Source organism: Manis pentadactyla, chromosome 2, assembly GCF_030020395.1.
Source record: "Manis pentadactyla isolate mManPen7 chromosome 2, mManPen7.hap1, whole genome shotgun sequence".
Classification (NCBI taxonomy): Eukaryota; Metazoa; Chordata; class Mammalia; order Pholidota; family Manidae; genus Manis; species Manis pentadactyla.
The window spans coordinates 200,055,314-200,081,352 of record NC_080020.1 but is presented as its reverse complement, the minus strand read 5'-3'; the positions used below and the strand labels follow the sequence as shown (position 1 = coordinate 200,081,352).

Sequence of the window (26,039 nt, the reverse complement as noted above, 5' to 3'; positions counted from 1 at the left end):
ATGGGCAGATGATTTGTCTGTAGCATAAAGTGTATTGTTCGGAGCAGTGTGCTGAAGGTAAGATTCCATTTAACTCTGGTCCCTGCTGCCAGGTGGTCTCTTACCTTCACTGTTGTCCTTAGCGTGCTCTGTGATGGCTTCCTTGAGTTTATCAGTGTAGTTTATAATTCCTTTCAGAGGTATACGTTCGTCATTTTCATAAGCTGTGATGTGAATTGAAGGATAATGCTGAAAGAAAACAGATGTACAAATAATTTATGTTATTCCTTATGGTCCCTTTCCACCATATAGAGTATGAAAAATAATTACTTTCAATTTTTTTCCTAAGTGCTAGACATTTTTTACTCATTGGATATTCTTAAAGAGATCTACACTATCACAGTACTAGAAGACTACCTGTTACTTGAAACAGCCCTGTCTTCACTTGAGACCATAACCTTATCTGATCTATTCTCTTGAGCCATTAAATTGAAGTAAACGTGGAATTATGAGCAGAGATGATACTGCAAGTTATTTGGGTTTTATAAATAGAACAATCTAAAGCCCTACTAAAATTCTTGCCACAGCTCAGCAAAGTATCTTTTTGATGATCTTTTCTATCACTTCAGGATAGTATATCATAACTGTCTTTCACTACCTGAGGTTTAATATTTTGATAGGGACAGTAACGTTTTATGTAATTCTTGTGTTTTTCATCAGATGAAGGATTTCCCCATTCTTCTAATTCTTCTAAGGTCAGAGGAAGGGTAGTGTCCATCATGGTGTTGAGAACATCTAGGAAAGGTGCCTAAAAGAAAAAAGCCAAAGGAACTTACACTTTGACTAACAAGTTGATAAGATGAGTTTCAAAAGAATATTATACTTTATGAGTATATGTGCTGATATGAGTGAATAGAGCTCAAGCAGCCATGTAGACAGACTCTCAGGAGCCAGACTAATCACTCAGTCCTTAACCAGGGCCTGTGATTTATAACTGGCTTTAAAGGTAGTCAGACTTTTTACATGACTTTTATATAAAAAGAAAGGGTTTATCATCACCATTTTTTAGTTTTTAATTCAGTGCCTTTTATTTATTTTATAAAAGTAATAAATGCTACCACCTCACATCCATTAGAATTGACTACTATAAAAAAACAAAAATTAACAAGTGTTGATAATGATGTGGAGAAGTGGGAGCCCTTGTGCACTGTTGGTGGGAATGTAAAATAGTGCAGACAGTATGTTGGTTTCTCAAAAAATTAAATTTAGAAACAGCATTTCTATTCATATATATATATATATCCAAAAGAAATGAAAGCAGGGTCTCTTAAGAGCACACCCATGTCCATAGTAGCATTATTCACTACAGCCAAAGGTAGAGGCAACCCAAGTGTCCATTGGTGGATGACTGCATTAGCAAGACATATACATATAATGAAATATTATTAAGCCTTAAAAAGATTGATTCTATACATAGGTACCTATGGCAGTCAGATTCGTAGAGACAGAAAGTAGAATTTGTCCAAAATCATGGGCAGGGGCTGGGGGAGGGGGAATAGGGTTATGAGACTGCACAACAATGAATATACTTAACACTACTGACACTTAAAAATGGTAAACATGGTTAATTTTTATGTTATTGTACAATAATTAAAAATTATAAACAAGAATAACACATGGATAATCTCTTATCAGTTGGGAATTTTACATTAAAAAATATAATAAATGCTATTGAAGAAAATTGGAAAACATCTAAGTTGAAAGAAGAGAAAAATCACTTATTGGCTTATAGTCAGTGTTAAAACATTCAGTTAGATCCAAGATAGTGGCAATAGGAAGACCCTGAACTCAACTCCTCCCATGGATACACCAAATCTACATTTACGTGTAGAGTAATTACTTCTGAAGAAGTGAGGACTGACTGAGCAGCTTGTACACCACAAAGGATAGAGAGACCACACAAGAAGGGTAGGAGAGATGGAGACATGGTGACAACAGGAACCCCACCCTCCAACGTGGTGCCTGCAGTAGGGTGCCTGAGGGGCCTGCAGGCAGACTAGCTGGCATTAGGGCAAAGTGTAAAAACAGTGGAGAACAACTAGACTATACATGAAGAAAATCCATTTATTATCCTGAGAGCATCTGCCAAATGGGCAGGAAATTGCTGGCACACTCTCTGAGTCGGAGGTGTAAGCAAATGTAATTTTTTACATTTCCATTCACCTTGATAACATGGGTGAGCAGGGTCCAGGCACTCTAGCTAGCCTGCCAACTCCACCCCAGTGTGCACTGGAGCCCCTGGCCTACACTAGCTCCAGCTGTCCCCCAGGGCACCAGCACACCAGCCCCAGCCATCCTGCCACAGCAGCCTTGGTGTGGTGTGCCCAAGGACCCCCTAGGCCTGCACTCATACCAGATTCAGTTGTCTTGCCAGGTAGGTCCTGGTGTAGCGTGCCTGCTACAGCTCCAAATGACCTGTCAGGGTGGCTCCAGTGCTGGGGGCACTGGGATCTCAACTGTGCCTACACCAGCTCCAATTGTCCTGCCAAGGCAGGCCCAATGTAGTGCACCCTGGACCTGATGGACCATGCCTGCACCAGCTCCAACTGAACCATCAAGACTGCCTGGTGAAGCATGTCCCAGGTTCTCAGGACCATGTACACATTGGTTCCAGTGATCCCACCAGGGTGGCCCTGGTTCAGTGTGGTCTGGTCTCCCTTACCCTGGGCCTGCTCCAGGTCCACCAGGGCTGCCAAAGATGCCAGGTACACACAGTCTACACAGAGGATGCTCCTACACAGGGCCTGGAGAGGTAGCTGTTCTGCCCAATTCATAGAAACAAACAGAAAGTCAACAAAATGAGGAGTCAGAGGAGAATGTTCTAAATGAAAGAACAAGATAAAAATCCAAGAAGAAAACACTAATGATCCAGAGATAAGTAACTCACCTGATAAGGAGTTCAAAATAATGATCATAAAGATGCTCACCAAATTTGAGGAGGAGAATGGAGGAACAGAGTAAGAACTTCAACAAAGAGAAAAATATAATAATCAGAGCTGAAGAATAAATAATTGAAATAAAAAAATATACTAGTGGGAATCAACATCAGATTAGAGGATCCAGAAGAGTAGATCAGCAATCTGAAAGAATAGTGGAAATCACCCAATCAGAACAGCAAAAAGAAAAAAGAACTAAAAAAATAATTTAAAGGACCACTGGGACAACATCAAGTGTACCAACATTCTCATTACAGAAGTCCCAGAAGGAGAGGAGAGAAAGAAAGGGGCTTACAATAAAACTTATTTGAAGAAACAGTAGCTGAAAACTCCTCTAACCTAAGGAAGGAAAGAGACATCCAGGTCTGGAAGCAAAGAGAGTCCCAAACAAGATGGACCCAAAGAATCCACACCAAGACATAATGAAGATGGCAAAAGTTAAAGAGAGAATCTTAAAGGCAGCAAGAGAAAAACAAATAGTCATATACAAGAAAAATCCTGTAAGACTATGAAATCATTTTTCATTGCAGACCAGAAGGGAGTGGCAGCAAAGTCCTGAAAAGGAAAAACTCAGAACCAATAATACTCTACCCAGGTTATCATTCAGAATTGACGGACAAGAGTTTCCCAGACAAGCAATAACTAAACGAGTTAATCACCACTAGACCAGCCTTACAAGAAATGTGAGTCTTCTTTAAGTGGAAAAATATAGGCCATAATTAGAAATAAGAAAATATATTAAAGAAAAAGATCTCACTGATAAAGAGAAATAGACAGTAAAGGCAGTGGATCAGCCACATAAAAAGCTAGTATGAAGATTAAAAGAAAAAACAGTAAGAACAACAATAAGGGATAGTTAAGGGATACACAAAATAAAAAATGTAAAATATGATGCCAAAAACAAAACAATGGGGTGGGGGAGGGAGTAAAAATTAGTGTTTTTAGAATGAGTTCAAACTTAAGTCACTAACAGCTTAAAATATACTGCTTTATTTATAAGTCAATATATATGAACTTCATAGGAATCACAAACCAAAAACTTCTAAGAGATACACAATAAATAAAGAGAAAGGAGCCCAAACGCAACACTGAAGAAAAACAACCAAACTACAAGAGAAAAGATCAGGGGAGGAGTAAAGAAGAATTACAAAACCAACCAGAAAACAATGAACAAACAGCAGTAAGTACATACCTACCGGTAATTACTTTAAATGTAAAGGGACTAAATGCTCCAATCAAAGGAATAGGGTGGCTGACTGGATAAAAAAGTACAACCCAGATAATATACTGCCTGCAAGAGACTCACCTCAGATGTAAAGGCGCACACAGACTGAAAGTGAAAGATGGAGAAGACAGTACATGCAGATGAAAATGAAACCTGGAGTAGCAATACTTGTATCAGAAAAAACAGACTTTAAAGACTGTAACTAAAGACATTACATAAAGGGATCAATCTAAGAAGAGGACATAACTTTAATAAATATTTATGCATCCAACATAGGAGCACCTAAATACATAAAGAAAATATTAACAGACATAAAGCAAGAAACTGACAGTAATCAAGTAAGAATAAGGGCCTTTAATACCCCATTTAAATCAATGTATAGAACAGCCAGATAGAAAGTCATTACGGAAACATTAGCCTTAGATGACACCTTAGACCAGATGGACTTAATAGATATATAGAGAGCATTTCATCCAAAAACTGCAGAATACACATTCTTTTCAAGTGCCCATGGCACATTCTCTAGGATAGATCATGTAAGACCACAGAACAAGTCTTAAAATTCAAGAAGACTGAAATCATATCAAGTATCTTTTCCAACCACAATCTCTTCTATGAAACTAGAAATCAGTTACAAGAAGAAAACTGGAAAAACATGTGGAAACTATACAACATTCTACTAAACAACCAAAGGATTAATGAAGAAATTTAACAAAATACTGGCAGACTGAATTCAACAATTTACTAAAAGAATCATATGCCACAGTCAAGTGGGATTTATTCCAGGGATGCAAGGATGGTTCAACATCCATAGATAAATCAATGCAAGACACCACATTAATGGAGAAAGGCTAAAAATCACGATTGTCTCAGTAAATGTGGAAAAAGCATTTGACAAAATTCAGTGTGTACTTTAGGATAAAAACTCTCAACTGTGGATACAGAAGCAATGTACCCCAACATAATAAAGGCCTTATATGACAAACCCATGGCTGACATCATTCTCAACAGTGAAATGCTGAAGACTTTTTCTCTAAAATCAGGAATAAGACAAGGATGCCCACTCTTGTCATTTTTATTCAATATAGTATTCAAAGTCCTATCCTCAGCAATTAAGCAAGGAAATAAATAAAAGACAGACAAATTGGAAAGGAAGAAGTAAAACTGTCAATATTTACAGATGATAGGATACTACATATATAGAATAGACTCCACCAAAACACTATTAGAATAAATGAGTTCAGTAAAGTTGTAGGATATAAAATTAACATACAGAAATTGGTTTTGTTTTTGTACACTAATAATGAACTATCAGAAAGATATTAAGAAAACAATCCTATTTACAATTTCATCAAAAAGAGTAAAATACCTAGGAATGAATTTAACCAAGGAGGTGAAAGACCTGTACTTTGAAAGCTATAAAACTCTTGATGAAAGAAATTAAAGATGACACAAATAAATGGAAAGATATACCATGCTCATGATTGGAATAATTAAGTGTTAAGAAGTTCATACTACCCAAAGCAATCTATAGATCCAATTCAATCCCTATTGACATACCAATGGTATTTTTCACAGAACAGAACAAAGAATCTTAAGTTTGTATGTTACCACAAAAGAACCCAAATAGCAAAGCAATCTTGAGGAAAAAAAAACAAAGCTGGAGATACCGTGCATACTCACTGGCTTCAAACTATACAACAAAGTTTTAATAATCAAAACAGTACAGTACTGGCACAGAAATAGACACACAGAACAGAATTTATTTCTGGAACCAGAAATAAGCCCACATATATGTGGTCAATCTATGACAGAGGTGGCAAGAATATATAATGGGAAATGACAGTCACTTCAGTAATGATGCTGGGTAAACTGGACAGATATATGGAAAAGAATTAAACTGGACCACTACCTTACATCATGTACAAGAAATAAATTCAAAATGGATTTAAAACTTGAATGTAAAACCCAAAACAATAAAACTCCTAGAAGAAAACATAGGCAATGAGCTCTTTGACATTGGTCTTAGCAATATTTTCGTGGACCAGTCTCCTCAGCAAGGGCAACAGAAGCTAAAATAAACAGGATTACATTAAACAAAAAAGCTTTTGCAGAGAGAAGAAAACCATCAACAAAACCAAAAGGCAACCCATTGAATGGCTGAAGATACTTGCAAACCATACATCCAATAAGAGGGTTATATCAAAAATATATAAAGTTCTTACACAATTTAATATCAAAAAGCCCAATTAAGAAATAGGCAGGGGACCTGAATATGACATTTTCCCAAAGAAGACATACAGGTGGACAACATGCACATGAAAAGATGCCCCACATCACTAATCATCAGGGAAATGCAAATCAAAACCACTATGAGGTATCACCTCACACCAGTTAGAATGACCACCATCCAAAAGATGAGAAATAACAAGTGTTGGTGAGGATGTTGGAAAAATGGAAACCCTCATACACTGATGGTGGGAGTGGAAATTGGTGGTGCAGCCACTATGAAAAACAGTATGGAAGTTCCTCAAAAAATCAAAAACAGAGCTACCATATGATCCAAAAAGTCCACTTCTGGGCATTTATCCAAAGGAAATGAAAACACTAATTTGAATAGATATGTGCACTGCCATATTCACTGCAACATTACTTAACAATAGCCAAGTTATCGAAGCAACCTAAGTGTCCACTGAAGGATGAATGGATAAAGAAGACATAATATACATATACAATGGATTATTACTCAACCATAAATAAGAATGAAATCTTGCCATCTGCAACAATATGGATTGACCCAGATAGTATAAAGCTAAATGATGTCAGAAAGAGAAAGACAAATACCATATGATTTCAGTTATACATGGAATCTAAAAAACAAACAAATCAAAACAGAAACAGACTCATGGATACAGGAAACAAACTGTGGTTATCAGAGGTTGGGATGGGTTGGGGGGTGGGCAAATTAGGTGATAGGGATTAAGAGGTACAAAGTTATAAATAAGTCATGGGGATGTAATGTACAGTATAGAGAATATAGTCAATAATATAAGAACTTTGGTGACAGATGGTAACTAGATAGGGATCATTTAATATATTGAATCATTATGATATATACCTGAAAGTAACAGGATATTGTATTTTATATTTCAATTAAAAAACAGGTATAAAAAAAGTACATGTGGATCAGTAGCTGCCTAGGGCTGGGGGAGGGGATGAGGAGTAACTACCAATGGGTATGGGTTTCTTTTTGTGATGATGAAAATGTTCTAAAATTGTGATGATGGTTCCACAACTCTGTAAATATGCTAAACCTGATTGAGTTGTACACTTTAAATGGGTGAATTATATCTTAATAAAGCTGTTATTAAAAAAAAGTTTAAAAGCCAGTTAATAAAATGGCAGCTGGTTTTTTCACTTAGCTTATAGTCTCCTGTTAACATACTTTTCAGCTTTCTCTTGTATTAATATTAACAAGCATAGTGGGCAAATGTAATTCCTTGGCTGCCTAGCATCTGAACTCCTTTTCTGCATTTAGAGTATCCATAATCTTGTGAAACAGAGCTTGTCTCTCACTGCAGAGGTACTAAATGCCAGGCCTACCGATCAGACATAATGCACTGCAAACTTTGGGAGGTTAGTGACTCCAAGAAGTAGGGAACATATCGAATTTATTTTGGCAGAAGTGCTGCTGCTACATTTAATTTCTAGAAGCAACAATGGCTGTGTGAGGTGACTTGTGCCCAGCAGTGGCAGTAGGGATGGCTTTACTGGGCCAGGTTTATGGTATGTTTTGGACATGTGTCTGGCTGTACTGTATTGCTGCTATGACTGGTTCTATACACACCCTTAGCCAATACCCTTTAATAAATCCCCTTTTTGCTTAGTCAGAGTTGGTTTTTGGTGCTTCTAATTAAGAAATTTGACTCATATATGAATCCTCCATTGTTGGATATTTAGGTTGACTCTTAATTCATCACTATTATAAATAACAGGGGATAAATATCCTTAATACATACTGGTTTCTTTCTAATTTCTGCATATTTCTAATCTCTAAAAGTCAAAGTAATTTCTACAAGTCAAAGGTAAGTTGCATTTTCTTTATATTGTAAGTAATTCTGCCATTAGTATCTGTTTGCATAGGTTTCTTTTATCTATACTTAGTATTTCTATTGAAAAAAAAGATTCATAGGTCAGGATTATTTAACATTTATTTTCCTAATACAAGCCCATAGTGTGTACCCCTTACCCTCAAAGTAAAAAAACATGAAAATAATTTATTCTCTTCACCCCAGTCATTATATTCTAGAATATCTAACCAGGAAGCAAGTGAATGATGGAGGTGAAATGAGCTGCTATAACTTCATAATTTGGGATGCCAGGAAAAGACTATAGAGCCTTTTCAGAACAGGACAAAGTATTTCAGTTAAAGCACAGAAAAACTACCCCTAAAGACCACTAAGAATGGAGCATCTGAAAATAGGCAGCCTCTGGATCCAGGACCGAAGTGTTGTTGGTGGGCAGCAGAGTCAAAGGATTCATGCATTCCTGAGTCCCAGTGTGCTCTGCCTGACTTCCTGGCACTGGTGAGTCATACATGCTTTGGCTCTTTTCCACCAACTCTTAAATGTTCTTACAAATAAAAAATGGACGATGGGAACAGTCATTAATATCCACTGGAAATCCTTAAAAATTAGTTTTAAGAACACTGTCAGGGAGAAACAAGAAAAGGGTAAGTAGCTAGATTAAAAAAACTTTGTAAATTCTCTCAGAGCTACAATTCTGTGTTTAAAATTTATATGCTTTGTTATACTCCTATGCTACAGTACAATTTAACAGAAACTTGTTTCTTAGAGTGGACTATGGCTTCATGCCTCCCAACTATATAAACAGTAGAGACAGAGTACTCACCTCCAGAGTCACAGCTCTCAGAAGCTCTGGATTAGAATTACACAATGCTCCCACAAGCACCCCTCCAGCACTGAAAGCAGTCAGGGTTGTTAGGCTTGGCTGAGAAAAACCTTGGCCATGAAGTGTCTTAATGCAAGCCTCTAAGTCAGCAAGGCCATTGAGTTTTTTAGTTAGACGGCCATCAGCATGCCACTGGAGGCCTAACTCACCACCACCCCTGAAATTAAAGGGCAAAAGTTTTAGTGGGAAAAAAATATTAATGGCATAGGTCAGGGTCAGCAAACTACAGCCTGTTGGCCAAATATACCCGGAGGCCTGTTTTTTGTATGGCCCTCAAACTGAGAATGGTTTTTATGTTATTAAAGGTCAGGAGGAAAAAACAACAACCAAGAATATGCAACAGAGACCATATGTGGCCTGCAAAACCTAAAATGTTTACTATACTTCAGAGAAAAAGTTTGCCAACTCCTGATACAGACCATCAAAAACTGATTTAACAGGTATGTTCTGAGAGCCTGCTTACTATTACCAGGCATTGTGTGAAATACAGGCCTTGTAAGTATAAATAAGCAAAAATCCCCTGCCCTGAAGTAGATCCTAGGTTTGTGAAGAAAGGAAACAGCTACTAAGCAATGTGGCTGCTGGTATCACACAAGTGTACTTAAAGTACCACAACAGGAGCAGAAGAAACAACACCTGCCTGTCAGGAAGGTTACTACCATAGACACAGAGGAGAGAACACCCACCTGTCTGCATGAGCCAGAAACACAAGTGCCTGAGAAGGAGATGATACCTAAGCTGAGTCTTAAAGGAAGAATATGAGGTCCCAAAAGGGCAAAAAAAGGGAAGGCATTAAGACACAGCATGTGCAAGGGCACAGAGGGAAAAGAGCTTGTCATGTGACATGAGGCAGCAAGACTGGAGGTGTTCGATATGTCTGGCTGGAGTGTGGGACTTGTGTGGGGAGTGATGACAGATACTACTGCAGAAAGAAGGTAGATCATTAGCATGTTAGATAGGATACTGAGAATTCGGATTTTATTGTGGAGATGGGAAGGTGGTGAAGGGTTTTAAGTGGAAACATAATATTTGTGTCTGGAAAACACCTAAGTAAAACAGAAGTTAGGGTGGAATAAAGGAGTCCAGATTAAGGGTCTATTTTAGTAAAGCCTAAACTCAGGAGAATTAAGTGGAAATAACATTCCTACGTATATAGACTTGTACATCTATTCCAAAAATCCTAAAAACGTGATACAAAATCCTAAAATCCTATCCTTTTTGGATCAACTATTCTATTACTGAATTAAGTTCCACCAGAACAGGTTTAGGAATGCATAAATTCAACAATACAAATTTTGTTCTCTGCATATTGTTACTCTGGACACCTCTCACAATGCCTTAGCACTCGTGTGCCAGGTAAAGCGTGTGACTCACCGAACATGGCAATATGCTAATATCCATCCATCGTCCACCAACACCCGCCTTTCAGGCCTGAAATTCATTTTTAAATCCATTCCATAAGCTCCATATACATGTACCAGCAGAGGTTTCTTCTGCAAGTCTTCAGAATCCGTTTTGTGGAAAATGGTCATTGGAACTAATTTTCCATCCTGGAAGTGAAGAATCAGTATGCATGTAAGTAGGAGTCTTTTAAAATAGTTTTATTCCCAAATTTATGTGTTGCTTTATGGTGTTGAGCACAAGTTTCATTTAATTAAGACAAAAGAGTTATGGTCTCTAAAAATATATCATGATCCTTATTTTCAGCTACTCTGTTGACTTTTAATATTAACTAGAAAAGAGCGGCAAGGTTCTGGCTTGAAATCAGGTTATTAAATTCAGCTCTTCATGATAGTGAAGCTATTTTCAAGTGTTTTTCACTACCCACAACTACTGTGGTTTTCTTTAAGGGCAAGCCAAAATACTTGTCAAGGTCAGACATACTAGCATAGCATTTTTCCTATATTAAGGCTAGATTGTGGCATATCTCATCTTTGCATATGTAATTACAAATACGCTGACTAAAGTTTTAACAGCTCAGTTTTCTGTCCCCCAGTGTCAGAATTATCAACCATCAGGAACTGAATCTCTTATTGACCTTAATGACATCCATCCACCCATATCCTCTTCAGAGGCCTATTTAAATTTATTTTTAAAATGTTTAAAAGTGGCTTAAATAAGTTTTATAAATTTTAACACCTAAATTACTTTTAGGACAGGTAAGTATTCCCCAGTGTAATTCATACTCATCAATTCCAATTGACTGAAACTAGGTACTCGGCACAGACAAAATTAAGATAATCTTAAAAGGGAGGAGAAAATTCTTACTCTGCTTACAGAAACTAATGAAGTAGCACTAGTTTACAAAAGGAAAACAACATAACCAAACACCTCTATTTTTTCATTCTCATTTTGAAAACTTCACTTGGAGCACCAGAGGGTTATCAAATAAGGAGGGAATCTTTCATTTTTCTTTATCATATTCAATTTGCTGTAACAGTGTAACTGAATTTTCACTTCTCAGTACTATTCATTCTTATAAAATGATGTAGATTAATTTCATAAAATAATCTTTTCCTTTCATCTCCCTGCTTCCTCCCTAACTTCAATTTAGCAATCAGAGAAAAATTTGCTAGTATAAAATGTAAAAAGGAAGAGGTAAGAATGGTAGCAAGTCCTGTGATGGGCAGGATCCAGGGTTCAGCAGTGCCGAAATGCCTATGGAGAACGACAGCAGCTCCCATATAGCAGCCGCTTCCCTTTTGTGTTGTAAGGAATTTCGGAGCTCTCCAAGAACTTGGCTTCATTGTTCTTTCAATTTGGGGTATAATAACCGCAACATTTTGACAGACTGGCATAATCCCATATTTATATAACAAAACAAAGCCTAAACATATAATTTTGTTGACAAAAAAAATATGGAAGGTGGTACATTAAATGGTAAGCAATGCTTACTTTCAAGAGGTACAAATGGAACTGATAAGTAGTCAGTTCCATGCATTTTAGCAAGCATGTATTGCTTTTGTACTATTATTTGCTTAAAGACATTAAAAGAAAATCAGTGAATTAAGAAAAAATTTCACATAGAAAAAACGCTGTATTGCAATTCTTTGTCAACACATGAAATTATCTCACATATGATATGTGAAAGTCTGAAAATTCCATAAGTTCAAGGCCACAGTTTATTAATTTGTTCCTCATTTACACAAATTTTTTCTACTTCTCACCGCCCACCCTTCCGTCCTTTACTTTATACTTCGGCCATACTGTCCTCCCTTATACTTTTAAATGCACTCTTTCTCCCTCAGTTCAGGGCCTCTGCACAAAACATTCCTCCTGTCCCCTTTCTAGCTTAACTCTTAGTCATCCTAGAGGTCTTACCTGGCACATGACTTCCTCAGAGAAGCCTTTCCTGATCTCTCCACACTAGGCATGCTCCCTTTGCCACATTTCCACTGTACTCAGTGTCTTTCCTCGCCACAGTCATTACATTAGAATTACTCTCTAACATCTGTCATCTTTCCTGCTAGACTGAAGCTCCATGAGAGCAGAGATCACATTAGTCTAGTTCACTCTAGTTAACTGCTCATCACCTTCACAATTTTTGCCAAACCTATAAACTAATCTTGACTATTTTTTCTTTAAATATACTTTTAAAATTCAAATATAAACAACATATGAAGAAATCAAGGGCTTGATGTGCTAGTTATACATTTTTTCTACTCAATATTAAAATAAATACATGAGTATTAAAATTAATAAGAAATCCATGTACACCCTAAAGAGTCTTGCTGTGGTGTGGGAGATCTACTTCATGAAACTGCTAATGTAATCCCAGCAACAGCACAATACCTGACAAACAGGTTGCTTTCAGTAGATGGCGCTTGATAGTTGAGATTATAAAGACTTACCTTGCTTTTGGCTTCTAGACGTAAAACACGACTAGTTTTTGTGATTGGGTCTTCATGCCCAGTTTCCTCAAACAGTTTGCCTTCTGCAAACTTATACGTGTAATATTTTGGGGGACGTATGGGAGAGCAAAGCTGAAATGGGCAGTTCTTTGGGTCTGAATTTGTATCCATTATGAATCCACAGGCCCAAGGAGGGAGCTAAACAAATAAAATAGTTATTTTTCACTTTTTAACTAGACACTAAGTATCATTAATTACTTACTGACTGCTCCAAACAAGATGATGTAGACCTCAAGTTTACTTCTATCCATATATATAACACCTCATTTAAAGAGGCATTATATAATTACATATAATTCCTCATTTACTTCAGCCCAACAAAATATAATTCAAGAAAAAAAACAACAAGCAAAACTCCAAGAAAATGGTTTATAATGATTCTGGATTTACATGAAATCTTTTTTTTTTTGAAGCAGAGGGAAAGTTTTATTTGAATCCATTCCAAGGGAGGAATGGGCCAGAAATCAAAGTAGACAAAGGCCTGAAATCTTTTTTAATAAAAAATTTCATTTTAGGGTATAAATTTGGGTGATGAAATAGCAGAATGTTAAGGAATAAAAGCCAAACAAATAGTAATTCCAGAACCCAGCAATAACTCCAAAATCTGTTCTCACAGACCATGAAATCTCTCACGTGTGTTTTTAATAATCTACCACCAGCCCTTACCGCAGCCTAGACAGCCACAGTGATGACAGTCATTATTCCAGGGCTACAAACTGGCTCAGCAGCACTAAAGCATTTACAATTTGTTTCTAACTTTAGCTCCAAGGCTAACCATTGTGCAGAACAAAACCTTTCCCAGCACATCCACTCTCAGAGGCTCACAGCTATTATCATTAGGATTCTTAACTTTAAGAAAAAAGGAAAGGAATCAAAATTTATTCTCTCAGAGCAGCAGGGTCCACCTTCAAACCTTCCGCTAACATCACTCTTACACCTTTTAAAGAACTCTGGTAAGCAGGCTGAGTTAGAAATGGTACCTTGAGTCAGAACATTAAAAGAAAATTGCCTTTCTTTTCTTGAGTAATTGTAGAAAGAGCAAATTCCTTAGAAAATCAGAGGTCTTGATACAGCAGTATCACTGGTGGGCACTATTCAGAAAGGGTAGGTGGGGGCTGCATGCTTAAAGAGGGCACCATTTAACTTGTAGAAACTACGTACAGCCAGCCAAAGAGCTTATGTTCACAGAGCAAATTTCTGTAATTAAGACAAAGAATCTGTTTTTCCTGAAATGCTGATAAGGATATGTTTTGGCAATGTTTCTCAAAAAGAGTTCCTAATTTACTCTCCTCAGATTGAGGATTTATTTCAAGGATAAATTTTCTATTTAAATGCAAGCTATAACTGAAAATAAAAATGTATCCATGAAAGTTGGGAAACTTGGTAGCATAAGTAAAGTGAGCAAACTGAAATCTTAATGGAGAAAAAAAGGAGGAAGCATTGCTACTTATAACCAGGCTTCAGACTGAAGGTATAAGGTTCCTTAGCCCATGGAGGCACAAATGTTTTTCTGCTCTTTGGTGAGACTTTAAAACAGTTTCTATGTGACACATTAGTAAGCTATCTTAGTTTATGTGTATAAATACAAACATAAAAGAGTCTTTTGGTTTTACTTCTTAAATAAGTGGAATCAAGGTTAAAATTTTAATCTTAACAAAAACTCTTCCAAAGTTTTGTACTTTTTTAAAGTTTGTGCAGGTGATGTAGAAATAAGTATTAACCATCTCAAGGATATCCTAAGTCATATTTTCTATTGAGGTAAACTTGCAATATCAACTTTGTATTTTAATGGATAGCACCCAAGAATAATTATAAATTAGCCAGGTGATATGCAGAGATTCCTTAGATACTTGATAGAAACAGGTTCAGCTTTAGCATTCTACCAGACCACAGTCATTTTATTAAAAGAATAATTAAGATCTACAAGTTGAAAGAAAACTGGCACAAGTATGCAGACTCCTCCAAATGAATTAATGTTAGCACAAAGCAAAACATTATTCCCTATGTGCTTAAATTAAATATCATAGTGAATTAAAATACCGTAATTTCTTTTTGTGAATAAAAAAAAATATTACAAGGAAATACTAATGACATGATGACCAAGGATAGAAGGCAAGTATATTAAGGGTTTTACATTTCTATTGCTCAGATTGAGTTCAAAAAAATCTTTTAGTCAAGGGCCCACTGAACAGAGATGTTACATAAGGAAATACTTAATAATCCACTCAGTTTGGTTTAAAGATTTTGTCCTTTGTGTATGGCACTGTTTATGCATATTAATCAGTGTTATCCAGTTCATGAAGAGGCTCTGATCTATAAAATTCTCTTGAAGTTAGCATCTGTTATATAATATTTGATTCCATAATGGTGATTCATAACATTACAGCAAGGCATAAGAGATACTACAGGTTGGGAAGGCTCAGGGAATAAAGAGATGGAGGATATAGATTAAAGACATGATGTTTGTTTTAATGGAAGTTAAAACCATGGGAACTGAAACGTATTTTTAAAACAGGAATACTTATAAGAAAAAGTAAAAGGTTGTATTTATGAGAAGTCAAATCTTATTATAGCAGAGTAAACTCATGGCATTCCTAATTACTTGACATAGAATTTTGTTGTAATAAATGCATTGCTAAAGTTATGTATTCTCCCTCATCCCTGTTCATATAGATTGCAACAAGAATTGATGCTCTGCCAGTTTGCCAATTGAAGATCTCTGTACTTGGCATCAATTAGCAAGCAAAGAGATACATTTTGAATCCAGTAGATGAAGGCAGTAAGAAAACGAGAGTAAAATCACTATTTTTGTTTTAGGGTACCTACATAGTCTTCTAAGACAATGGACATTACATTTGATAATTTGATTTTAGGGAGTAGCAAGCAAATTCTGTTGCCTTAGGCTGTTGGTATTTCTTAGGTATACCACTGTAACAATCTCAAAACGAATTTCCCTGTCCCTTATCTCTTCTTGCTTCAGTGGTCCTTACTATGGCTCCCAGATAACCTCATGAATAGCTCAACTCCTCAAACCATCTTCTTACCACCCCAGAACTTCAAACCAACCTCCTATCCCTCCCTCTTCATAATTTATGACTAAATTCCTTACCCTGACAGTCAAAGAATGTCAGATCATAGCTTCACCCCCTACACATTTATTCTGCTTCAATAAAACAGAACTATTAACAGTTTCCTGAACATTTTTTAACTTCCCCAGCCTAGAGCTTCATTTGATGGACTTATCTCATTCTAGAATATCATTTCCCTTCTGACCTGTAAAAATACTCTCAAAATTCCATCTTTCTTCTTTGATGCATCTCAAATTCTACTTTCCCTACAAAAGCTTTCTGGGTCCTCTCCCTCTCCTTTGGGCCCCCCAGCACATTTTATGTTTTCGGCACCATTTACGTAAACCCACTTTATACTTAATCTTTGTGTACTAGTCTAACCTCACGATAAACTGTATCCTCCTTAAGGCCAGATATTTTGTTCTGCTATCTTTTTAGCCCAGAGTGCCCAGTACGGTACTTTGCACACAGAAATTCAGTAAACATTCAGTAAATTTATTGGACCTGCATTTTAGCAGAAATTGTGACAATATTGCAGTAAGGGAGGTGTAAGTGGTCAGTGCTTGCTGCTCAGATGGCTCAACCATATGAAGTAAATTGAAGGCCTTTCCTCTTCTCTTCAGTGCCTGTTACCTTAACTTGCATGTTTATGCTGCTTTAAGACTAGTTAATCTAGTGTTTACCTAGGTAAACACTAGGTAATAAGGTTTTCATTCACTAATTCTAGCAAGTTCATTGTGGAGGCAGATTATCTTTCCTGGCAGCCACAGGCAGTACCAACAGTTGCCACCGTCACAGCTATGCTGCAGTGGAGACCACTGAAAGAAGTTATTATCATCTCCTTATTGAAAGAGGTTACAGTAAGTTTGCACCCCTCCTAATATCTCATAGGTAAGAAAACTGATGAGAAAATGAAGCAGGCACAAGCATGCAATGGCAGAAACACCATCGGCATGATTGGTTTCCCTACTGGCGGGTGTGGGACGGGAGCAGCAGGCAGTGGTTGGGCACTAGCTGTCAAGTTGACCTGAGTTATTACTATATCTACAGTTGTGGAGATCTGTGATATATAGAGATATGTAGAAAGAAAAATATAGTTCTCTACTTCTGAAGTTCATGCTATAAGACACCATTTTAAGGAAAACTACATTAAAAGCAAGGTCCTCTAAAAATTCTAAAATCTCCTAAACCTGTGAAAGACCCAGTATGCTAAATTCCATTTAAACTTATTTCAAGAAAAAGCACATTGCTATTATTTAACATCTGATGCTCTGTACACTAAACTGCATGTATTTTGATTAATCATACTATCTTCTGAAAATTAAACATACCTTTAGAGACCGAACCGAATCATCAGCCAGACCAATCACATTAACATAAAGTAGATTGCTGTGCTTCAGGAACAGAACACAGTGGTCCTTAAACATGTCCAAGTCTACAACTTTGGTATTTCTCTTCATTGTGAAAAATAAATCCCAATTCATAATAGCAGGGGTATCAGCTGCTGTTCTCATGAGCTATGTGGAACAAAGTTAAAAGAGGTCTAGGTAATAAAACATGAAGACTACAGCAACCAGAGACACTACTGAAAACTAGCACATATAAGTCTTCCCTGCTTTGTGAAGAGCTGAAGGAACAGATCTTGCTTCAGGGCTGCAGTGCGACCATCAGCATGTGAATGCGTCCAGGCTAGCCTGCTAGGTGGTGAGATAGCAGGGCCCTGTGCTTTGCTGACAGCCAACCAAAGGACAGCTGAGTGAGGGCATTGATATCCAGGTGACCGGGTGCATTAGTGAGCCTGCTGGGCTGAGATCAATCCAAATAGCTAACTTAAAAAATAACAAATTTTTACAAAAGTTTGTTCATTTAAGTCACTAAATTTGGCTGTGATAACTAATATAATCAGGGTAGAGTATGTTTCATTTACTAACCTTTTCAGTCATAATTAAAATATGTAGAGGAATTATCTCTAAGGGAAAAGAAATGGGATCATTATGCATAGGAAGGTAGCATCAATTACTATACTCTACCAAAAGCCTACAAAACAATGAACTCTTAGAGTATGAAATGCTGTTGATGGAAAATGACACTCCTTAATGGCTCAAATGGTGACAAGGAGAATCCAAGATTACCTTGAATTCTGTAGGCTCGCCAACATTAGTGAGAATGTATAATTCATCATCTCTGTGTTCAACATAGTACAGGACTCCATGTATTCGCTTCTGGATAAGTACTGGTGGGTCCCAGGGGCTTAGGCCATCTATCAACCACACTTCAGAAGTGGTCTTGTTCATAATATTTATGGTAAGGAAACGACTGTCTTTTGTGAGATAAAGGAAAACAAAATAGCTAGAGAGAGAAACACATGAAAATCCAGTAAATTTCAAATGTATTCTACCTTGTTAATGACAGTATTTCACAAGTGGTCAATATGTATGTTGAAAAACTTCTTAGTGAACATTGCTTATAAATTGAAAAACTGGGTATTATTTTTCTTATTCCCCCCAAGGCATTCAAAATAATTTCATCTCTAAAAATCTATTATGAACATTTTTTAAACACACAGAAAACTGAAAGAAATGTAAGGTGAATACCCACATACCCACCACTGAGATTTAATCAGTGCCAACATTTTGCTGTATTGCATCACAAACCTGTGCATCCATCTATTTTTGAATGTATTTCAAAGTAAACTAGAACATCACCTAACTCTCACTTAATCACATTAATAGATGATAGAGCTTTTTGCTGAGAACAGAAATAAACTTCCTAGAGGAGGTATGTAGAAGAAGAGAGAGTTTACTTTGTTCTTCCTCTGTATGCACGTTGGATTTCCTTTTCTCCTCTCTCTCCCATCCCAGTTTTTATATAACAAAATAGAACAATAGAAGAAAACCTCACAATCCCACTAACCCAACACATTTTAAAAATTAATGTAACTATTTACATTTTTCTATTTTTCCTTCTTAGGTTTATTTGTATTTCATGTATTTTAAAATTGATGTAACTAAAATACAGATACCGTTTGGATTCTGTTTTTCTTCAGAGTATCAGTATCACACCCCATATTAATTATACAGTTCTTTATGATCATTATTTTAAATAGCTACCTAATATTCTATCATGTTGAATTATCATAATTCTTAAAAATTTGGGTTGTAATCCTTTATTATAATATGGAACATAACAGGGAACATATTCATGAAGCCAGTTTCTGCCTCCCTGACTTTTACAATTATTACCTCAGGATGAATTTTTAGGAATGGCAATGCTAATTTAATGATTGAGAGTATTTTTATAATAATTAATAACTATAACCAAATAATATTCCAAGAGCATTATGCTGATTCACAATGATACACCAGATGGCTTTAAATGTTATATTTACATGTTTTCTTATTGTAAAGTAATTGAACATACTGAAAAATATAAAGAAGGATGATAACCCTGAATCCCAATACTCAGAGATAACCATGGTTATGATTTTGGTCAAATTGTTTCTGTACTGGATTACATTACCATGTTTGTCAATTTTTTTATTTCTTCAGTGATGTATCATCTATCCCCATTTTAAACTTGAGATGTAGTTTAAATTATTGGTCTGTAAACATCTCTTCATAAATTAAAGGTATTAACTTGTCCTTTTATTGAAAATACTTTGCTCCATTTTATCATCTGGATTTTTATTTGTTTACAATAGTTTCGGACTTAAGAGTTTAATTTTTTAAGGTAATCAAGAATATTGACACTATCATTTTAAATTTCTTCTGTTGATTTCGTGCTTTGGAAATATTTTAACCAAGTTGAGTAAAATGATTTTCATTTAGGTTTTTTTTGTTGATAGTTTTATTTTTGTTAGATTTTTTAACTCTTTTAGGAATGTATGCTGATGTATGAAATGACAAAATTATTTTTGCCCAAATAGTCAATGTTTCTCATAGCATAAAAAAATAATACACATTTATTTTTCATTAATTTGTGATGCCTCTTTTACCATAGAGTAAGCTATTTTTTTTAGCATACTAGGGTCTGTTTTAGAGTTATCTATTCTGGTCTCTATTATTTGTCAATCTGTCCTATTTAACTGTTGTAGCTTCATATATTTTAATATATGATTGTAAGGAAAGTCCTTACCCACTGTGCTTTTTAGTTTCAAAACTTTCTTTGCTATTTTTATCTATTTTATTTTTGTTTGATGCTGACAAAGGTAGTCAAAGGATAAATTACTTGGTCAATTATTTGGCAGGTAAGTGGTTACAGGGAAGTGAGAACACAAGTGGTTCTATAGTAAAAGGCTTCTTACAAGCAGAAGACAAGTCATGGTAACCACAAAGCAAAAACCTACCAGTAGATACACAAATAATAAAGAGAAGGGACTCAAACAATACCACTATGGAAAATCATCAATTTATAAATGAAGAGAGGAAGAAAAGAAGAAAGGAACATAGGAACTACATGTTAGCCAGAAAACATTAGAAAGATGACATTATTAAGTCCTTACCTATCAGCAATTACTTTAAATGTAAATGCATTAAATTCTCCACAAACAAAAGACAGAGTGGCTGAATGGATTAAAAAAACAAGACCCAACTATATATGCTGTCTTTAAGAAACTCACTTCAGCTTCCTCACTTTCTGTAACAGACTCAAGGTAAAGGGGTGGAAAAAGATAGTCCAAGCAAGTGAAACCAAAAGAGAACAGGAGTAGCTATATTAGTATCAGACAAAATAGTCTTTAATTAAAAAGCTGTAACAAGAGGGCCATTATATAATAATAAAGGGGCCAGTTCATCAAGAGGATTTAATAACTATAAATATATAGTATACATTTACATTAGAGCACCCAAATATATTGAGCAAATACCAACAGATTAGATAAATAGACAACAATATAATAGTGGGAGACTTCAATACCCTTTTTCAACAATGGAGAGATCATCCAGGCGAAAAAATCAATAAGGAAATGTTGGAAAGGACTCTTCATTAAATTAAGTTGAGAAAACTGGGTAACAATATACAGAAATATGTTAGGTTACAAAACAAGTCTTAACAAATTTAAGAAAACTGAAATCATACCAATTATCTTTTCCAATCACAAAGGTATTAAATTAGAAATCAGTAACAGAAAGAAAAATGGAAAATTCACAAATACATGGAAATTAAACAGTACATTCCTGAACAATCAAAGGGTCAGAGAAATCAAAAGGGAAAAAAAATCTTCAAACAAAAGAAAATGGAAATACAACATACCAAAACATATGGGATGCAGCAAAAGCAACTGTAAGAAGGAATTTTATAGTAATAAACATCTACATTAAGAAAGAAGAAATATATCAAATAAACAACCTAACTTGTTCCTAACCTCAAGGAACAAGAATGAAAAAATAAGGACAAAGTTAGCAGAAGGAAGGAAATAACAAAGATCAGAGTAGGAATAAATTAAAGAAAACAGAAAAACAGTTGAAAAGATCAATGAAACTAAGCTGCTTTTTGAATAGATGAAAGTGACAATAAACCTTTAACTAGACTAAGAAAAAGAGAGAGAATACTCACGTAAAACCAGAAATGAAAGAGGAGACATTACAATGGATACCACAGCAATACAAAGGATCATAAGACTGCTACAAACATCTACAAAATGGATGCAGAAAAAGCATTTGATAAAATTCAACATCCATTCTCAGCAACTGTGAATGGAAGGAACACACCTTAAATTATAAAACCCATATATAACAAGCCTACAAGCTAACATCATATTCAATGGTGAAAGGTTGAAGGCTTTTCCTCTAGGATCAGGAACAAGGCAAGGGTGCCAACTCTCACCACTCCCAATTAACAAAGTACTAGAAGCCAGAGCAATCAGGCAAGAAAAATAACAAGCATCTAAATCACAGAGGATTGGCAGGTGATATAATCTTATATATAGAAAATCCTAAAGATTCCACCAAAAAACTGTTAGAACTAAAGAGTGAATTCAGTAAAGTTGCAGGAAATAAAATCAACATACAGACATCAGTTGTACTTCTATACTCTAAGAATAAAATATCTGAAAAAAAGAAAATCCCCTTTTGAAATGGTATCCAAAACAATAAAATACTTAGGAATAAATTTAACCAAGGAAGGAAAAGGTTTGTACCCTGAAAACTATGAGACTTTGATGAGAGAAAATGAAGACACAAATAAATGGGAAGATATCCCATGCTCATGGAGAGAAGAATATTGTTAAAATGTCCATACTACCCCAAAGCCATCTATACATCAAATATAATCCCTATTGAAATTCCAATGGCATGTTTTACAGAATAGAAAAACAATCCTAAAATTTATATGGAACCACAAAAGACCCCGAATAGCCAAAGCAATCCTGAGAAAGAGGAACAAGTCTGGAGGCAACAAATGATTTGAATTCAAACTATATTACAAAGTGATAGTAATCAAAACAGTATGGTACTGGCACAAAAACAGACACACAGACCAATGGAACAGAATTGAGAGTCCAGAAATAAACCCTCACATATATAGTCAAATAGTATTTGACAAGGGACCCAAGAATATTTAATGAGGAAAGGACTCTTCATTAAATTGAGAAAACTGGTTAACAATATACAGAAGAATGATACTGGACTCCTATCTTACCCACTCATAAAATTAACTTGAAATGGATTAAGACTTAAACATAAGATGTGAAACCATAAAATCCTGGAAGAAAACATAGGGAAAAACTTTGATATAGGTCTTGGCAATGATTTTCTGAACCCCAAAAGCACAAGAAACAACCACCAAAATACAAAAGTGGGACTATAGCAAACTAAAAATATCTCCACAGCAAAAGAAACTATCAACAAAATGAAAGGTGCCCTACAGAGTGGGAGAAAGTATTTGCAAAACATCTATCTGATCAGGGATTAATATCCAAAATATTCAAGGAACTCAGATAACTCAACAGCAAAAAAGACCAGATAATCTGATTAAAAAATGGGCAGAGGACCTCAATAGACATTTTTCCAAAGAAGATATACAAATAGCCAACAGACGCATGAAAACATGTTCAACATCACTTTCATTGGGGAAATGCAAATAAAAACTGCAATGACATAATACTTCACACCTGTTAAAATGCTATTATCAAAAAGACAAGCAGTACTACTGTTGGCAAGGAAACAGAGGAAAGGGAACTTTTATGTACCCTTGATAGGAATGTAAACTGATATAGCCATTATGGACAGAATTATGGAGGTTCCTCAAAAATTCAAAAGGGAGCTACCATACATGATCCAGCAATCCCACTTCTGGTTACATATCCAAAAGAAATGAAATCAGGATCATGAAGAAGTATCTGCAACTCCCACATTCAATGCAGCATTATTAACCATAGTCAAGCTGTGGAAAGAGCCTAATTGTCCACTGATGGACGAAAGGATAAAGAATGTGTGATGTGTACACACACACACACACACACAAAATATTTAGCCATGAAAAATAAGGAAGTCCTGCCATTTGCAACAACATGGATGGACCTTGAGGGGATTATGCTAAGTGAAATAAGTCTTTCTTCTTATTACTTGTACTTGTTGCAGCCATTATACTTGCATGGGCAGCAAACTCCAATTTCCCATTCTGCAGTATGATATGGGTATGCATGTGATGAGTTTGAAATGATCTATGTGGATTTTTCATTTGCCTAAATGTATTAAAAAATAACTATATTCAAAGGTATGAAAGAAACCTGGATCCATGAAATAAACCATGGAGTCAATATGTGAGTGTCATTACCCAATCCTACAGCATCCTAGGTAAAGTATTACCTTGGATACAGAAACTGAACAAGAAATGGCTAGTCCAAGATGAGACAACCAATCTGTAGAAGTAAGACTAGGTGTACCTCTAAAGTTCTTTTTACTTTAAATATCTAAGATGCCAAGTGTTTGACACAGCTTAATACACTCAAGGTTACTCTGAGTTTGCCTCACTGGGATCTCTGAAGGCTCACTGGGAGCCTTTAGTGACCAAGCTGGCTTCAGTGACCTCCTGTTCTGGCTTCTGGTGGTAGAATCACATTGTAAATGGTACAGTGAATAGCATTTGTACCAGTAATTATTTTTATTGGTGGGGGTGGAGGGGGTGAGGAATTGTTTTTCAGTGACTTAAAAATCAGGTCTCCTAATTCTGTCTAGATCTTTCCCATTAGAAACTACATAAGGTTGCTCTCCTTAGAATGTGTGAATTAAACGGCTCTGGAAATATCTGCAAATGGAAGAATGAGTATTCAAAATACACCAATCTTTAAGAATAGAAGAGCAGGATCTTCCTTGTACATCATTTTTACTCTACTATCAAAATAGAAAACTAGCTTTGAACAACCAAATGTACTTAAATACTGAAAACTAAGTAGATGAAGAACCTGGGTAGTGAGGGTTTTTCTTAGCCATATCTGTAACAATACATTTTTCAAAATCAGGTGTCCACACTGGGCCAACAGGGGCAGGTAAATGGAAATTATAAAGTCAATTTGGCAAACTTTACTTGTAAAAACAGAAAATTGATACCTGGGGATCAAAAGAAATAGAGTAAAAGCAGCTCTGTGGTTTCTACCTTTACTCCATTTTCTTTTCAAGTATTCTGCTTTTCCATTTTGGTCCTCTCCTTTGGATTTGAGGCTGTTTATAAAGTATTCAGAATCCACCCAACTAGTTTGTGCTGTATGTAGATCAGGGTTCTGAATACCAAACTAGGCTTAAACATATTTAATTATGGTTAGTTCCTAATGGAGCAGAAAAAGAATGCTATAAGCCAAATAGTTTCCAAAAATCCTAAATACATGTTTGACAACTGACTTAATCTTAGAATTTAGGATAGTAACAATGTATGTCAGGTAAGTACCTTACTCAAGAGTATAGCTCAGTGGGGCAATTTTGAGCTAAGTTTATTCACAGATGGAAAATAGCTCATAGTCTTAAGTCATTGATAACATAAATTACTAGCTTAAACTGTCATCTCAAAAGATGTCCTTGACAAATGACATGAAAATAGCAGAATCGTATGAAAAAACAGTTCTGGTAATTTCTCACTGAAACTGTCAACATCAGAAAAAAAAGCAGTGAGAGCATTACTGGACCAACAATGTTAGTTCTATGGGCTGGCATAATGTAATTTCTCCAGACTTCAAATCTATAATATAAGCTGTGAATTCTGTGCAACCGACATCATGGTATTGACATAAGAAAGATTTATAATTGCTGTATAGCAACCTTATTAAATGTTTAATTAGCAACTCCTGTGTCACAGTCCAGAGAGAATGTTAGCAACTTAGCATTTGCAGTCTAATGATGTATTTATTTGTATTTACTATGGAGTTGGAATATAAACAAATTCCAATTCTGAATCTAAAAACTAATGAAACAATGGTCATGCTCATCTTAGCCTTATTACATTTGGTCCCAGCCAAAATCAACAATTTAAGTCAACAAGGGACAGTACTTTAGATAACTGGAGAAATACTCTGGAGAAAAAGATTAAATTGCATTATTTTACTACCTCGGGTCTTTTTCTGTGTAAAAACGTTCATTACGTTTGTTATCACCAAAAGTGGCTCGATATACATCATGACAGCGAAGGTTCCTCTGGAAGGTGTAGAATAAAACATCTTCCTCTTCTTCATCCTTTACCCATTCTGAAAGAAAGTAATTAAGAATTATCCATAGCCACCTACTTACAGTTGGAAAAAAAAAAGTGCACAATGCATTCTAATTTTGAGTTGTGCAAATTTATCCCTGGAAATCATATTCTAATACAGTTTTACTGTATCTAACCTATTACATAAGTCAGAGCTTTCTAGAGAATAAAATACTACTACATCAGTTCCAAGTTTTCAATTAGTTATCAGTCTCAG

The 26,039-nt window shown here is 35.7% G+C and overlaps 2 protein-coding genes across 6 annotated transcripts in view; one reads left to right on the top strand and one right to left on the bottom strand.

The window, feature by feature from the left end:
* SLC3A1 (solute carrier family 3 member 1) overlaps positions 1–9,879 on the top strand; it is a 44,425-nt gene extending 34,546 nt beyond the window's left edge. The window contains exons 10-11 of one of the 2 annotated variants that reach the window (XR_005032696.2): positions 8,496–8,786; positions 9,477–9,879. Coding sequence is in view for 1 of the 2 variants with exons in the window: in XM_036925631.2 (XP_036781526.2) it covers positions 8,496–8,537 (42 nt within the window). In the remaining variant the exon portion in view is untranslated. Of the gene's footprint in view, positions 1–8,495; positions 9,082–9,476 lie in introns of those variants that run through there. The other variant, XM_036925631.2, reaches the window with a different exon arrangement.
* The window catches only part of PREPL (prolyl endopeptidase like), a 48,697-nt gene that overhangs the window by 3,965 nt on the left and 18,693 nt on the right, over positions 1–26,039 (bottom strand). For all 4 annotated transcript variants that reach the window (XM_036925626.2, XM_057497249.1, XM_036925628.2 and 1 more), the window contains 8 exons: positions 25,685–25,820; positions 18,283–18,499; positions 17,482–17,667; positions 13,023–13,220; positions 10,546–10,721; positions 9,112–9,328; positions 638–787; positions 105–228 (listed from right to left, as the gene is read on the bottom strand). In XM_036925626.2, coding sequence (XP_036781521.1) covers positions 105–228; positions 638–787; positions 9,112–9,328; positions 10,546–10,721; positions 13,023–13,220; positions 17,482–17,667; positions 18,283–18,499; positions 25,685–25,820 — 1,404 coding nt within the window. The remainder of the gene's footprint in view (positions 1–104; positions 229–637; positions 788–9,111; positions 9,329–10,545; positions 10,722–13,022; positions 13,221–17,481; positions 17,668–18,282; positions 18,500–25,684; positions 25,821–26,039) is intronic.